Raw genomic sequence first — 13,485 nt, 5'->3', positions numbered from 1 at the left:
TTTTGTTTACCTTATTTGGTAATGCCAATCTAACTAATTAAAAAATAATAATTAAACTCAAAAAAATTAATTTTTGGACTCTGTATTTTGAGACGCAATATATAACGTGGATAAATTATTATGCATATAACTGCTGGAAAACTTCCCAAAAAATATAGAGAAATGATCTGTATACATCGAATATATTACACGTTGTATTTAAAATTACAAATTTATATCAAAATTTATTATTTAAAATAATAGGTATGTTATGAAACAGATTAAACTAATTGATATTTACAATAAAACATAAAACTTTTAACATAAAAAAATAATATTTTTCATAAATTACCTTTCATCTCACAAATTTGACTAACAAAACAGTTCATGTATTTAATATTCACTTTCTCAAGTTCTAATTGTCTTCTTCTTTTTTCCCTCGAGATTGATAGTTCATATTAAAAATAATAATAATGTATAAGGTCGACTGATTGAAACATATCAGCAAAAAAGACTACCACTAAACTAAACAAACCAAAGGCTAGCCTAGGTAAAAGAAAACACTTCCCATTTGTCATTTGAGAAAAATCAAATAACAACGTCAGATGAAGATTAATTAAATAAAACAAAATATACATAAAAAAAAATTTACGATATATATATATATATATATACACACCTACAACCAAAGCCCCGTGCATGAAGCGCCAGCACTCCTCGTGTCGCATTTTCACTCCATGCAAATGCCACGTACCCTCACTCCCCTCTTCACTCCTATCCCCTGTCACCAACAGAACAGACCGCTATAAAATTTCAGGTGCCCAAATCCATCAGCACAATCGGAAAATGGCGAAGGAGATGAACCCCGTTTCCAGCATACTACGACCTGTACTGCTCTTGATTATGTGCTGCTTAATCCCGCCAACGTTTTCGGGTTTCAGCACTTTGATGCGCGCTGAAGAAGAGAGCGGAGATGTTCGGGCTTCGGGTGTTTTGGTGAAAAGGGAAGATAGGAAAGTTGTTGTTTCCGGGGAATATGGAGAGATCTCGGCTGTTCGAGTACTGGGCGATATTGAAGACATGGGTGCCACTTATCTTGTTCATTTCTTCACGCTGGAGCCCAATTCTCTGTTTCTGCCTGTGTTTCTGCATCAGCATATGGTATTCTATGTGCAAACAGGTACTCTACATCTGTCTTGTGTACTTCATTTTCCGGATTTGATTTAAAGTTTTGTTCTTTGGAATGTATACAAATTTTCAGAGTGATGGAGTTTTTTTTTTTTTTTTTTTTTTTTTTCGTTTCATGATCTTTAAATGTCAACAGGGAGTGGAAAGTTGAGCTGGGCGGAGGAAAATGATTCCAACGACATAGATTTGAGGCCTGGAGATGTCTACAGATTGCAGACTGGAACTGTTTTCTTCATACAGAGCAACTTGGAAACCGAAGCCGAGAGGCAAAAACTCAGGATTCATGCCATTTTTGTGGATTCTAACCACGAACTGCGAGTATATATTTTGCTTTAGATTTTGAGTTTTTATCCAACACTTAATGCTCATTATCAGTGGCCTTAAATAGTATCTTTAAAAATATATATATTCGTTTGTGATTTTCGTAGGAATCAACAACTGGCCCTTACTCTGGTATCCGAGACATGGTTCTAGGCTTCGACAAGGAAGTTTTGCAGGTGGCATTTAAGGTTGTAATTTCTTTCTATCCACTTTGTTATGTTCCTTCGATCGTTTTCGATTCTGTGCGTGGGTTCTGAAGTTTAATGTTAATGGGATTCAAATTCGTGATTTTAAGGTTTCTGACGAACTGATGGATGAACTGTTGAGCGGATCAAATCCGCCTGCCATTGTACATGGGATTCCAAGGACCAAGAAGAAGACATGGGAGATGGAAGTTGAGTTCATTAGTGGCCTTTTGAGAAGCAGAGGGCATGATATTATCCAAGTTAACAAAAAGAAGAGGGAGAAAGCGAAATCATTCAACCTTCTGGAGGAGAAGAAAGATTTCGAGAATGACAACGGGTGGAGCACGACCGTAACCGGGAAAAAGTTATCGGTATTGAAGGATACCAACATTGGTTTATACATGGTGAACTTGACCCAAGTGAGTTTCAGAGTACCAAATGGTTTTAATGGTATTGGTTTGGTATTGTAGCTAATTTCGACTTTTTTTTTGTGAAGGGATCGATGATGGGGCCGCATTGGAACCCCGTGGCAAATGAAATTGGGATAGTCTGGCAAGGGCAGGGAATTGTGCGGATTGTGTGTTCAAGTACGGGGAATGAAACAGGGTGCGAAAGTGTGCGGTTTAAGGTCGAGGAAGGGGATGTCTTTGCGGTTCCGAGGTTGCATCCGATGGCTCAGATGGCTTTCGAGAATGATACGTTTGTTTTCGCAGGATTTAGTACTTCAGCAAAGAGGAACCATCCTCAGTTTTTTGCGGGGCAGGCTTCTGTGCTCCGAGCCTTGGATAAAGAGGTAGTGGCTATTTCCTTCAATGTGACGAACGCGACACTGGATCAGCTTTTGGCTCCGCAAAGAGACTCTGTGATAGTAGGATGTGTGTCGTGTGCGGAGGAGGAGTTGAGGGTGATGGAGGAGGAGATGGAGAAGGAACGAGAGGAAGCTAGACAAAGGGAAGAGGAGGCGGCCCGAAAGAGGGAAGAGGAGAAAGCTCGGAGGGAGGAAGAAGAGGAGAAAAGGCGGGAAGAGGAAGCAAGAAAAAGGGAGGAAGAGGAAGCCAAGCGTGAGGAAGAAGAGAGGAAAAGGCGCGAGGAAGAAGAAGAGAGAGAGCGGGAGGAAGAGGAAGCTGAGAGGGAGGAAGAAGAGAGACAAAAGGAGGAAGAAGAAGAGAGAGAGCGGGAGGAAGAGGAAGCTGAGAGAGAGGAAGAAGAGCGGAAAAGGCACGAGGAAGAAGAGAGACAAAAGGAGGAAGCAGAGCGAGAAAGGAAAGAAGAAGAGGAGGAGAGGAAACAAAGGGAAGAGGAGGCACGAAGGAAAGAAGAGGAAGAAGCTAAGAGGGAGGAAGCAGAGCGAGAAAGGCGAGAACAGCAGGAGGAGGAGGAAGAACAGAGACGGACGGAAGAGGAAGCCCGGAGGAAAGAAGAGGAAGAAGCCAAAGAGGAGGAAGAAGCTAGAAAGAGGCAAGAAGAGGAAAGGAGACAGGGGGAAGAAGAGGAAGAGGAAGCAGAAGCCAGAGCAAGAGAAGAGGAGGAAGCTAAGAGGGAAGAAGAAGAGTGGAAAAGGCATGAAGAGCAGGAGAAAGCGAGAAGAGAGGAGGAGGAAGAAGAAAGAAGGGAAATGGAGAGAGCGAGGAAAGAAGCGGAGAGAAGAGAAGAAGAAGAAGAAGAAAAGGCAAGACAAGAAGAGGAAGCTAGAGCGGAGGAGCATAAAAAGGGTGAGGAAGAACGGGCAGCTGAAGAGGAAAGGCAACGGGAGGAGGAGGAGGAAGAAGCAGAAAGTCGCCATAGGGGAGGAGGTGACGGGAGGAGCAGCTAAGTTTCAGCTGGAATGGTAAAAATAGGGGCATCGATCACAACTAGGGATGCAGAGTTTCAGATAGATTTTTTCTGTGTTTTGAAGTAAATTGGATTTCATGAATGTTTTCTTTTGGATCAATAAGATGAGTGATCCTTGCATGTAAACTGTGTAGTGGGGTAAGAACAGTTTTTAGCTTTTGGCTTATGCAAAAACTTCTCCTCAATTTCTAGTATTCTGGCTTGTTCACACAGAAATTTAACCAAAATAAGGGATAGCGCAAAATTTCTTTAAAAAATGCTCAATGGCTTCAGTCCCAGGTGGAGTGCTGGAAAAAGACGAACACTCTTTATGCATCGGAGAGATGATTGGGCACTTGAACGATAGGTATGAATGATCTGATTTCAAGGTTGTCTTGGGATAAAGAGAAAAACAAGACTTAAGAAAGTAAATAGAAGTATATACAATAAAATGCACGATTGAGTAAAAATATCCAGTACATCAACTGTCTACCAAAACTTTTCCCGTTTTATCTCAGTTACATACCTTATTTATCATATAATCAGGAATCAGAACCTAAAATATTTGAATCCATCAGACTCCTCTCTTTATGAACACAGTATTTATATACAAAAAATCTGAATCGACGCTTAGTATAATAATGATTCAAGTGTATAATAATGATTCAAGTTGGTTGCTTGCATCGACTAATCTTGATATTAATGTGCCCGACGCATGAATTTATTTAATGGGCTAGAAAACCAAAACATATCTACAATCCTGGACAATCCACAAAATATAACAGAATCGCCATTTTCTATTATCGATCCGAGTCCAATTATACTTATAGCATTGGCGTGACAAAATCAAGTTCACCAGATAACAAATGCTGCCGCAAGATCTGGTCTGACTACAAATGACTAAGATTCTTGATTTCCTCACCAAAATCATATCATGATTTTCTTGACATGGCCTTGAGGCGAAATTATCCACCTAGTGCTGGTGTTACTGCAGCGTCATCAAGGTTGTCCATGGACGTCATTAAAGCCGTTAGGGGGACAGTGGGACCGCCACTGGCAGCCATTCCCAACCCAAGAAGGTCGAGGGTAATGTGCTTAGGACCAAAAACAGAAGGAGTTCCCAACATCAATTCTTTCAAACCAGAACCCCCATCGCATGTGAGCCCAAGCGCAAGGCCTGCAGCTAAAGAAGTGCCATCAGGCTCGATTTGTGGTCCAATCTGGTGGACGTTAGTGAATGAGGATGAGGACACAATCCCTAGGCCTCTAAGCAACGACGCGTTTGATGAAGAGGCACCTATCAGAGCAGCCTTCTGTAGCAATGCGGTAGCAGACATAGCAGGCTGTGGGGCTGAAGCATACTGCCAATGTTCTTGCCCAGATGATACAAAAATTGACGACCCTTGATTCATTGCGAGGCAGAGAGATATGGGTTCAGAAGATGAAGATGGTGCAAGTTCAGGTATGTGATCTGGACAAGTCACGGCTCTGAATAAGTCTGTGAATGCAGTAGTTTGAGATGGTAAACTTCCTGAAGATGCAAATAGGCTGGCAAAGACATTACTGCTAGAACTTCCATTACTACAGGAACCAATACTACTGCTACAGCTTGCTATTGAGTTTGCCAGGGCAGGAGACTCCTCTAGAACCTGTGTGGTGGTATGGTCGGGGAGGTTTCTTTCTTTCAATTCTGTGAGTAGACAATACCCACAATGAAAATAAAGTATACACTAGTGAAGAGAACTCAAAAGGCAAGAAAACAAAATCTTTTTCTATTGGCTTAACAAGTGTAAAGAATTCAGTTCAGTAAATAGATTGTTAGACGAATACGAATAATAGTTTCTAATTCTAAAATGAAAGACAGATAGACAAGGTAAACCGACTAACCAACCCGAGTGTTTTATGTTGCACAATGGACAAAACCCAAATCCCATGCTTTCAAATCCAAGTTCTAGCCAAAATACCTTGATTTTGAACGGGAGAAGCAGGAGACGCCACAGTAGTTGAAGTAGGAACTGCAGGTGCTGGATCTTGTGGTGTTGATACCGCTGCCGTCGGAGCAACTTCAGATTTTGGATCCTTGTCATCAACAGGAGACTCGGCTTCTGCCTGTGGTTTTGAACTTTCCCTTGCTAATGCATCACAAAAAGCCCTGTGTGTAATGAAACTATCCCTCCTGCACAATGAAGCTTAAAACTCAAGCAAAGAAAGCATATCCTAATTAACTCCATAACATGAAAAGGGGAGTTGAGTTCTGAAATTGATTAGCAGATTTGACCCTTAAACCTTGAAAACAAAGTTCCACAATCACATCTATACTCTTTAGTTCCACAGATCTTCGAATGTGCCTTCATATCCGATTGCACGGCATACGTCTTTGAGCACCTGTCACATTTCCATGTCTTTTCCCCATGTTTTCTGAAGAAATGCTTCTTGATCCCGGTCAAATCGCCAAGTGCCCGTGAAGGATCGTGATGAACACAGCTCGGTTCAGGACAAACATAGACCTTTCTCTTCACATCTTTACTTGGTCTTTGTTTAAGCTTCCAAGGCAAATTATGACCCCTCCTATGCAGCTGCAAATTCTGGTCCCTTTGAAATCCTTTGTTGCATATTTCACAAACAAATCTGTTCGTTGCCAACAAAGTCTTCGGGGATAAAGCAATCACTTCTGAATCGGGATCTAATAATTACACAAACACACGAGCCCGCACCAAAACGAACCCACGATCAATATTGCACGTTTTCAAATATTTGATCAGTGAAAAACCATCCTAAAAACTAATGCACGGTCTTCAAGTACCAAACTTTTACCTGGCATTCCCGGAAGATTTCGCTTCTTCTTGGAAGTTAATTTTGGAGGGCATGTCGAATTACCAGAACAAGAGGCCCCTGCAGCCGTTGGATCATTCATTGTTGAACAGTAGTCGAAATGATGGGAATAGCAGTACGTTTTTGGGTTGCTAAAAAAGAAAATTCAATTGGGGATTTTACAAGTTAAATTAAACTTAATATCTTAAAAAAAATCAAACATTGCATCAAGCTGGTAATTTCGGGGAATTATTTATCTACTAGTCAAATGTCAATCCTGAATAAATAAAAGCCAACTACCAGTTTCTGATCGAGACCCAAATATGTTGAATGAATAAGTGGTTAGAAAAATCAGCTGAATGACACAATCAATCACTGATAAATCGATTCATTGTGAGTTTGGGAAGATGATAAGAGGTAAATAAGTGAAATCATATAAATTCTGCAACGGATCGTTGATAAAAAAAAATTTGAGAAAGTGGGAACTACACTACGAGTTTGGACAAAAATCAAAGAGGATTCAAACATGATGCAGAGGTCAAGCTATGACGTTCCAGTGCCGCATTTGATGGGAAAATCCCCATTAGCCAGGATTCCAACACAGCGGCCGGAAGAAGTAACTGCGAAGATTCACAGCCAGTGGCACTAGAGAACCGCGTGTCGACGAAGAATGGCTTCCGGCTGTCCGCGGCGGCGAAGAAATGTAGAGAGAGAAACAGAGAGCTTGGGAAGATGATGATGGATATCTTCGAAGCCTGAAAGTCTTCTCAGTCCTGGCCTTGGTTTGTCTTTTAGCTCTTCACATATTACATTTTTCTTTTTCTTTTTTTTTAAATGAGGTTTTTATTTTTAATATACAATATTTAAATCGCATCAACGTTGTTAGATAAATATTTTATCTAATAAATTTTGCTAAAAAATATTATATTTTAAGCAAAAATTATTTTCATGATGATTATTTTAGACATTTTATTAAACTATGAGATTTTATAAATGTAGAAAAAGAAAAAAGAAGTGAGAATGATCATTTTCATTAACGTAATGATTATTTTCGTGAATACGAAAATCATATTTTATCTTTATCTCATTCACATCTATCGAGCATGTCTTATATGTTTTTCATAAAGAAAAAAAAATCTCAAAAAAAACATCGATGTCCAACGTGATGAGATGGTAATGTTCATATATCTTTATAAACCCAATCTATCCAAATAAATTTTGAACAATTAGATACAGTCATCTCAATATAAAGTCAACTAACTTTCTAAACTTGTAAAACGAAGTTCAAGCAGAGTAAAAGTTGAAATTATTATTGTCGTTCATTTTTATTTATATTTTTTTGGACAATTTGTCATTGATATTTATTGACATGTATAAGATAATGTTTGTAACTTCTAAAAATAATTGATTATGTGTTTTTTTTATACTTGTTATGTATAGTGTTCTAGCGGCACACCATTACCCATTTGGTGAGCAATTCTTATCGTTCACCACCAACAGCCGGTTCTCTGCATTGAGTTGAAATTGAGAATAGAGAGTTCACATTTCATTGGATTGAAAATTTAAGGCATTGTGTTTTACGTTAAGGATAAACATTAATTGATCGTTCATTATTGTTTATCTAATGTTTGGCTTAAATTTTACAAAAAATTAGTGTTATGCATTATTATATCATTCAAATATATTGATTTATTATCTTTATATTGTGTATCATTCATATCTTATCGATGAACCACTACACTAAGACACAAGTTCATAGTAACCAGTGAGGAAAATTATAAATCAGATTTTTTTTCTTTTGTCTACAAATGCAATGAAGCATAACTTCAAGGGGAAAACATAAGAACAATGTTATTTTTTTTTACTGGAACTAAATAACAATATATTATATTCCGTTGCATCAAATGAGCCAAGGTTATTCCCCATATATAAAAAAATGTTCCTTTATACTTAATTTCCTTTAGAAAAAACATAAACTAAATCGTTCCAAAAATATAAGTACACTTCCTAAACTTTGACAATATTCTCAACATTTTCACCAAATCTTCTTCTCATTTATGTCTACCTTGTGACAATTGATTCATTTTTCAATAGTAAAGATAATCATAATCGAATAATTTGATTTTGCTTTTTTAAAACTTAGAATTAATAATATATACGTATATAACTAATGTCTCGAGTAGGTTTCGTGTTTATACAATCATTCATTTTTTTGTAAAATATTTTAGTTATATGATAAATTAGATAATATGATAGTTATGAAATTTTATTTCAGTGACAAGCATAATACAAATTTATTTTTTATGTAATTTCGTCATATATAAAAACTTCGCTAAAAATATTATTTCTAAATGATGATTTTTAGAAAACTTCGGAAAAAAAAACATTATTTATTTCTAAACAAGACCTGTGGGCGGGTTAGTTTATGATACACCGGGAGTATTTATCCCCCTATTTTAATATTATTAGATCACGTGGGACCCTGATATTTTTATGGAAATTGACGGGTTAGTCTATGCTACACCGGAAGTGTTTCTCTCCTATTTCAATATCATTAGATCACGTGGGACCCTTATATTTTTATGAAAATTGACATGTTTGTCTATGCTACACCGGGAGTGTTTCTCTCCTATTTCAATATCATTAGATCACGTGGGACTCTTATATTTTTATGAAAATTGACATATGTGTTGATGATTCAATGGTTGTAATTTGACCACATCATAAGGGAAGAAGTACTCCAGATGTAGCGTAAAATAATCCTCTGTACACAACATCTTCTCTTTAACCTATTTTTTAAGAAAGCAAAAACTCGGATCTAAAAACAGAAGGAACAGATCCACGTACAACATTTGAAAACAAGGAAGAATGAAAAAGATACGGAAAGAAACCCGTGAGTCGTACGACATTTTGAAGGCTGAATGAAAATCAGTAAGACACGATCTATTCGAAGAAGAAGATGACGTGAAGCAACTGATTTACGGTACAAATCTCTGGCGAAAAAAAAAATGAAAATGAATAGGGAAACAAAAGCGAAAGAAGGGAAGAGAAGAGAAGATTAGAACCGAAGTCCTCAACCAATTTTATTTGTATGCGTGTGTTGTGTGATAGACTGATAATTGGTGGTAATTACGAAAACAACGCGTGTATTTGTGTTAATGGAGATATTTGGGCATATAGAATAGGTCAATATTTTTTTTAAAAGAATGACATCCCAAATGATTTGAAATGCACTAGAGGAGGTTATTTTTTTAAATAAAATGTTGACCGAGGTAAAAAAAAATGCCCTTGTGTGAACCGGGGATAAAATTGGCCCGTTTTAGATTATTGGCGCTTTATAATATGTAGATAGATAAGACTAATAATATTAAAATAATATATGCAGATATGCTACCAATCACATCATTCCAAGAAAAGATATAGGATCAATAAATTAAATTAATCTTTCATATTATATGTGAGAAATATTTCTTGGACAATTTATTTTTGCTACCTCTTCAAATATATATATATATTTTTAATCCTTATATATATATATATATATAAGGATTAAAAAAACCGATATTAACTCCCTTAAATTTAGGCTTTTTTAATAATATTAAAATAAAAAATAATAAAAGTATAACAATTTACAAAACTTTATAAATGTGGTATAATCCGAGACACGCTGCCTCGATTAAAAAATTATTTTTTTTGACCCATTGGCCGGAAATGAAAATATCGACTGGACCAACCGATCTGGTCCAATTGGTTTTTTCCATTAAAAAAAAGGAGTCTTAATCGAAATCAAGCTATTAGGGGTTAGTCTATGCTACATTGGGAGTGTTTCTCCCCCTATTTCAATATCATTAGATCACGTGAGACCCATATATTTTTATGGAAATTGACATATGTCTTGATGATCCAATGGTTGATATTTGACCACATCATGAGGGAGAAGTACTCCAAGTGTAGCATAAAATAATCCAGCTATTAGACAGTTAGTTTTGTTGGATTGATAAAATAAATTACTCTAATTAATTTTATGTTGAATTATTTTGTTATATTGGTAACCAAATCAAGCTATTACACAATATCAAATACATTATTTAATTTGTAACTGAATATAGTATTACAAATTTCACTGCATCTTTATAAAAATTAAATATAAATATTATATTCTGCCTTTTGAATATAATATATTATTATAAATAAATTATATTATTATTTTTATAATTAAAGTGTCGAAACACGAGAACAATTATCAAATATATATTGATTGATTAACTCTGATTAATTATAAATGTATAAAAGATATATGGCTAACGAACTATTTATAGATAATATATTTATCAAATCTATATTTTAAAAAAATTGATCAACAATTTTTATAAATGAAATATTTAAATTAATTTAATATTTATTATTGACTTACATGAAATGGATAAAATTAAAATATCAACTTTTATGTTATAAATATATTGTTGTGTTATCAGTAAGTGATTTAATAAGTACTCTACTAATAAAGTCTAAAAATATGCAAACAACATAAAATTTATTTTAAAACAGTGCTTTCGTATAGCACCGAGGGAAAGATGACCACCTTTAATTTTATTTGTTTCGGTCATGAAACTCAACCAATATAAAGAACTAGCTATAAGTAATTTTTATTGCAATCATCTTAACTTCGCATCCGTCAAAAGATAATTATCGTAATTGATTTGCTATAAATTGTGTTATTGATTGATTACTTTGCTCCGGACTTCATGTCCAGCCCATGGGGGAAAAATAAAATAAAATGAATTTTAAATTTGGGACAACCTGCCGCGGATTTGGCAGAGCTTCTGCATAAACTCTGCCAAATCCAAGGGACCAGTTCATGATGCTCGGCTGCCAGCATCAACATATCCAATTGGATAAACTGTCTCAAATTATAATACATTTATAAAGTTTTGTAGATTGCTATATTTTAATTAATTTGTATATTTCATATTATTTTTTTTTAAAAAAATACTTAAATTGACAATGTCATAGCCGTTTGGAAATGAAAGCTAGATTAGGAAAAACATTTTTTTTTTTTTAAAACACTTTTGTAATTATTTTTATGTTTGGATTGGCTTCTAAGTGCTTAAGCTAAAATTGGGGCTTTTTCAAAAGCCAAAAAAGTGCTTCTCTAATTTATATTTCTATTAACCTAAACATCCAAAAGATTTTCAGCTGTCACAGTCAAAATTTTCTCATCACTTATCTAAAGTTTCTCAGTGAAAAACAAGGTAAACATTTGACAACCATTTTTATCTTCATTCATTGAATTGTCGTTTCGTATTATTTACATGAATTTGTAGCCAACTAGATATTCCTACTCATATGTTTGTTTTATGATTGAAATTGTTTGTGAATAACAAAAAAATGATTATATTTGTCGTTAACCCAGATTTTCAGTTGTCAATGCCTTTCTTTTGTTTGGTAAAAAATTATTTGTTCCAGGCTGCGTAATGTGGAATAATTATGTTCTACCCTTGCTTTCATGCATTACTGAACAAGTGATAGTTTTTGTAGTGATGTCTACGTTCAATGGAAGTTCCTTTCATTTTTCCTTTTAATGTTGTTTTATGACCTGAATTTTTTTATATCTTTAGATTGTTTAGAGTTTTAATATAAATATATTTATATATATATATATTTATATATATATTAGTAAAAAAGCTCTAGAAATACTATTCATCCAAATACATTTATGAATTAAATAATTGTTTTTCATTTGTTTATCCAAACACTAAAATGCTACAACTTTTATTTAAAAAATCATTTTTAAAAGTCAACTTAAAAAATCACTTTTAAAAAAAAAAAAAAAACCTTTTGAAATCAAACACACTCAATGTCATGTTTTTTTTTTTTAATAAAAAAATCAAACATATGTCTAGATTCTAAACCCTGCTCGCTAAAATTTGATGATCCAAGTCCAATCTAAATCCCAAGCTTTAAATCCGTAGGTAAACCTAAAACCAAACAGATAATGTCAGAGGGAGCGAGACGGTGTCTCGGCATAGCCCCTTTGACACTTAAGTCAGAGACGTGAACGAATAAGAGAAAGAGGATCTCCAGCACTCCTCGAAATGAAAGCGAATGGATTTCAAACGAAGTGAGCAAACTCGTATTCATATGAACCAAGGTTGGAGACCACAAGCGTGTAGTTCACGCGCCTCTCATTCAGGGCTCGCCCTCCCAAAACAATTCAAGACACAAAGTCGAGCTTACCTATCTTAGGGCTCGCCTGCCCTCCTCCATTTATTTCTTCTACACTCCCAACATTCCATTTCACCTCTTCGTTCTATATTGTCATAAGCTCTTGACTTCTCATACGAACCCTCATGGTAGGGTCCAACTTGATGAGGCTCTTCCATACGTCTTGAGAGCCAACATGTTTCTTTTTCAATGTTTATCTTTATGGGCCGATCCTACCTCTTAGAATGAGACTTGAACCCTCGTCTTTGGTTTTATGAGCCTCTATGAGGCTCAAACGTGTGATGAGCCTACTCATGAGGTATCAAAACCCATTTTTTTAAAAATTAAAATCCCACTTATATGAATAACACTTATTTGATATAAAAATTCATATTTTTTGTAATGAAAAAATTATCAAACATGCATATTTGTAATTTATCCCATTTGCTGGTAGTTTTAGGCATAGTTTTTAAAACCCATTTCGTTCATATCCTTTATCTATTATACTACTAATTAATTTTCAGATTTCAGTATGTTTCATGTTCGACAAATGGAATTGCTCATTCATTTGCTATTTTTTCTATTTCTTTTATTTCTATTTTGTTTGGGAGCTAGAAAATTTTCTATCTGTTTGAAAAATCATGTAATAATAAGCCACTTCGTTCGTAATGACATTAAAAATTTTAATAATAAAAAATCGTTTTGGTTCCGCTTGATCATACCAAATCAAATTCACTTTAATAACCATTACTTATATGTGAACATTTATTAATTATTTTATATTAAATACAAATGCATTATGTATTTATTATTTTATACAAATACATTCATTCCCTGATTTATGAAGAATACTTTTTGTTAGAGAAGTCAACAGAAAAAAAACATTTTTTTTTATAAAAGCGTGTTTTTCTTTAAGAAATGTAGTTTGGGGGAAAAAAAAAAGCCTGAAAACGCATAAAAAGTATTTTTTTCAAAAACTATACGA

The 13,485-nt window shown here is 35.0% G+C and overlaps 2 protein-coding genes across 3 annotated transcripts; one reads left to right on the top strand and one right to left on the bottom strand.

Annotated features, from left to right (window-relative positions):
- Positions 1 to 895: 895 nt before the first annotated feature.
- LOC140885096 (vicilin-like seed storage protein At4g36700) lies at positions 896 to 3,580 on the top strand. Its single transcript, XM_073292025.1, has 6 exons — positions 896 to 1,159; positions 1,304 to 1,485; positions 1,596 to 1,676; positions 1,784 to 2,092; positions 2,170 to 2,976; positions 3,097 to 3,580. The coding sequence occupies exons 1-6, from the start codon at positions 928 to 930 to the stop codon at positions 3,484 to 3,486; spliced, it is 2,001 nt and encodes a 666-aa protein (XP_073148126.1). The 5' UTR covers positions 896 to 927; the 3' UTR covers positions 3,487 to 3,580.
- Positions 3,581 to 4,138: 558 nt separating this feature from the next.
- On the bottom strand, positions 4,139 to 7,085 carry LOC140880197 (zinc finger protein GAI-ASSOCIATED FACTOR 1-like). Of its 2 annotated transcripts, none has more exons than XM_073284420.1 (5): positions 6,823 to 7,085; positions 6,300 to 6,377; positions 5,772 to 6,168; positions 5,450 to 5,661; positions 4,139 to 5,175 (listed from the first exon to the last, which is right to left on the bottom strand). In XM_073284420.1, exons 1-5 carry the CDS (start codon positions 6,878 to 6,880, stop codon positions 4,451 to 4,453), a joined length of 1,470 nt encoding a protein of 489 aa, XP_073140521.1. In that variant the 5' UTR covers positions 6,881 to 7,085; the 3' UTR covers positions 4,139 to 4,450. The 2 variants fall into 2 exon arrangements, with proteins under 2 accessions (XP_073140521.1, XP_073140522.1); XM_073284421.1 differs by having other exon boundaries at positions 6,300 to 6,448; positions 6,823 to 7,084.
- Between the last annotated feature and the right edge of the window lie 6,400 nt (positions 7,086 to 13,485).

The sequence above is a fragment of the Henckelia pumila genome, chromosome 2 (assembly GCF_033568475.1).
Source record: "Henckelia pumila isolate YLH828 chromosome 2, ASM3356847v2, whole genome shotgun sequence".
Classification (NCBI taxonomy): Eukaryota; Viridiplantae; Streptophyta; class Magnoliopsida; order Lamiales; family Gesneriaceae; genus Henckelia; species Henckelia pumila.
The sequence above is the reverse complement of the archived record's forward strand: the minus strand, read 5'-3'. Positions and strand labels throughout refer to the sequence as shown.

Bases quoted from the DNA above. Each gene is read 5' to 3' on its own strand.
- LOC140885096 (XM_073292025.1), top strand. From the start codon at position 928: ATGCGCGCTGAAGAAGAGAGCGGAGATGTTCGGGCTTCGGGTGTTTTG. The intron at 1,486-1,595 runs GTATATATTTTG...TGATTTTCGTAG, and splicing joins ATTCTAACCACGAACTGCGA to GAATCAACAACTGGCCCTTA. The intron at 2,977-3,096 runs GCACGAAGGAAA...AGGAAAGAAGAG, and splicing joins GGAAACAAAGGGAAGAGGAG to GAAGAAGCCAAAGAGGAGGA.
- LOC140880197 (XM_073284420.1), bottom strand. From the start codon at position 6,880: ATGGGGATTTTCCCATCAAATGCGGCACTGGAACGTCATAGCTTGACC. The intron at 5,662-5,771 runs GTTTAAGGGTCA...TTCATTGTGCAG, and splicing joins TGTGGAACTTTGTTTTCAAG to GAGGGATAGTTTCATTACAC. The intron at 5,176-5,449 runs GTATTTTGGCTA...GTCTACTCACAG, and splicing joins TTCTCCCGTTCAAAATCAAG to AATTGAAAGAAAGAAACCTC.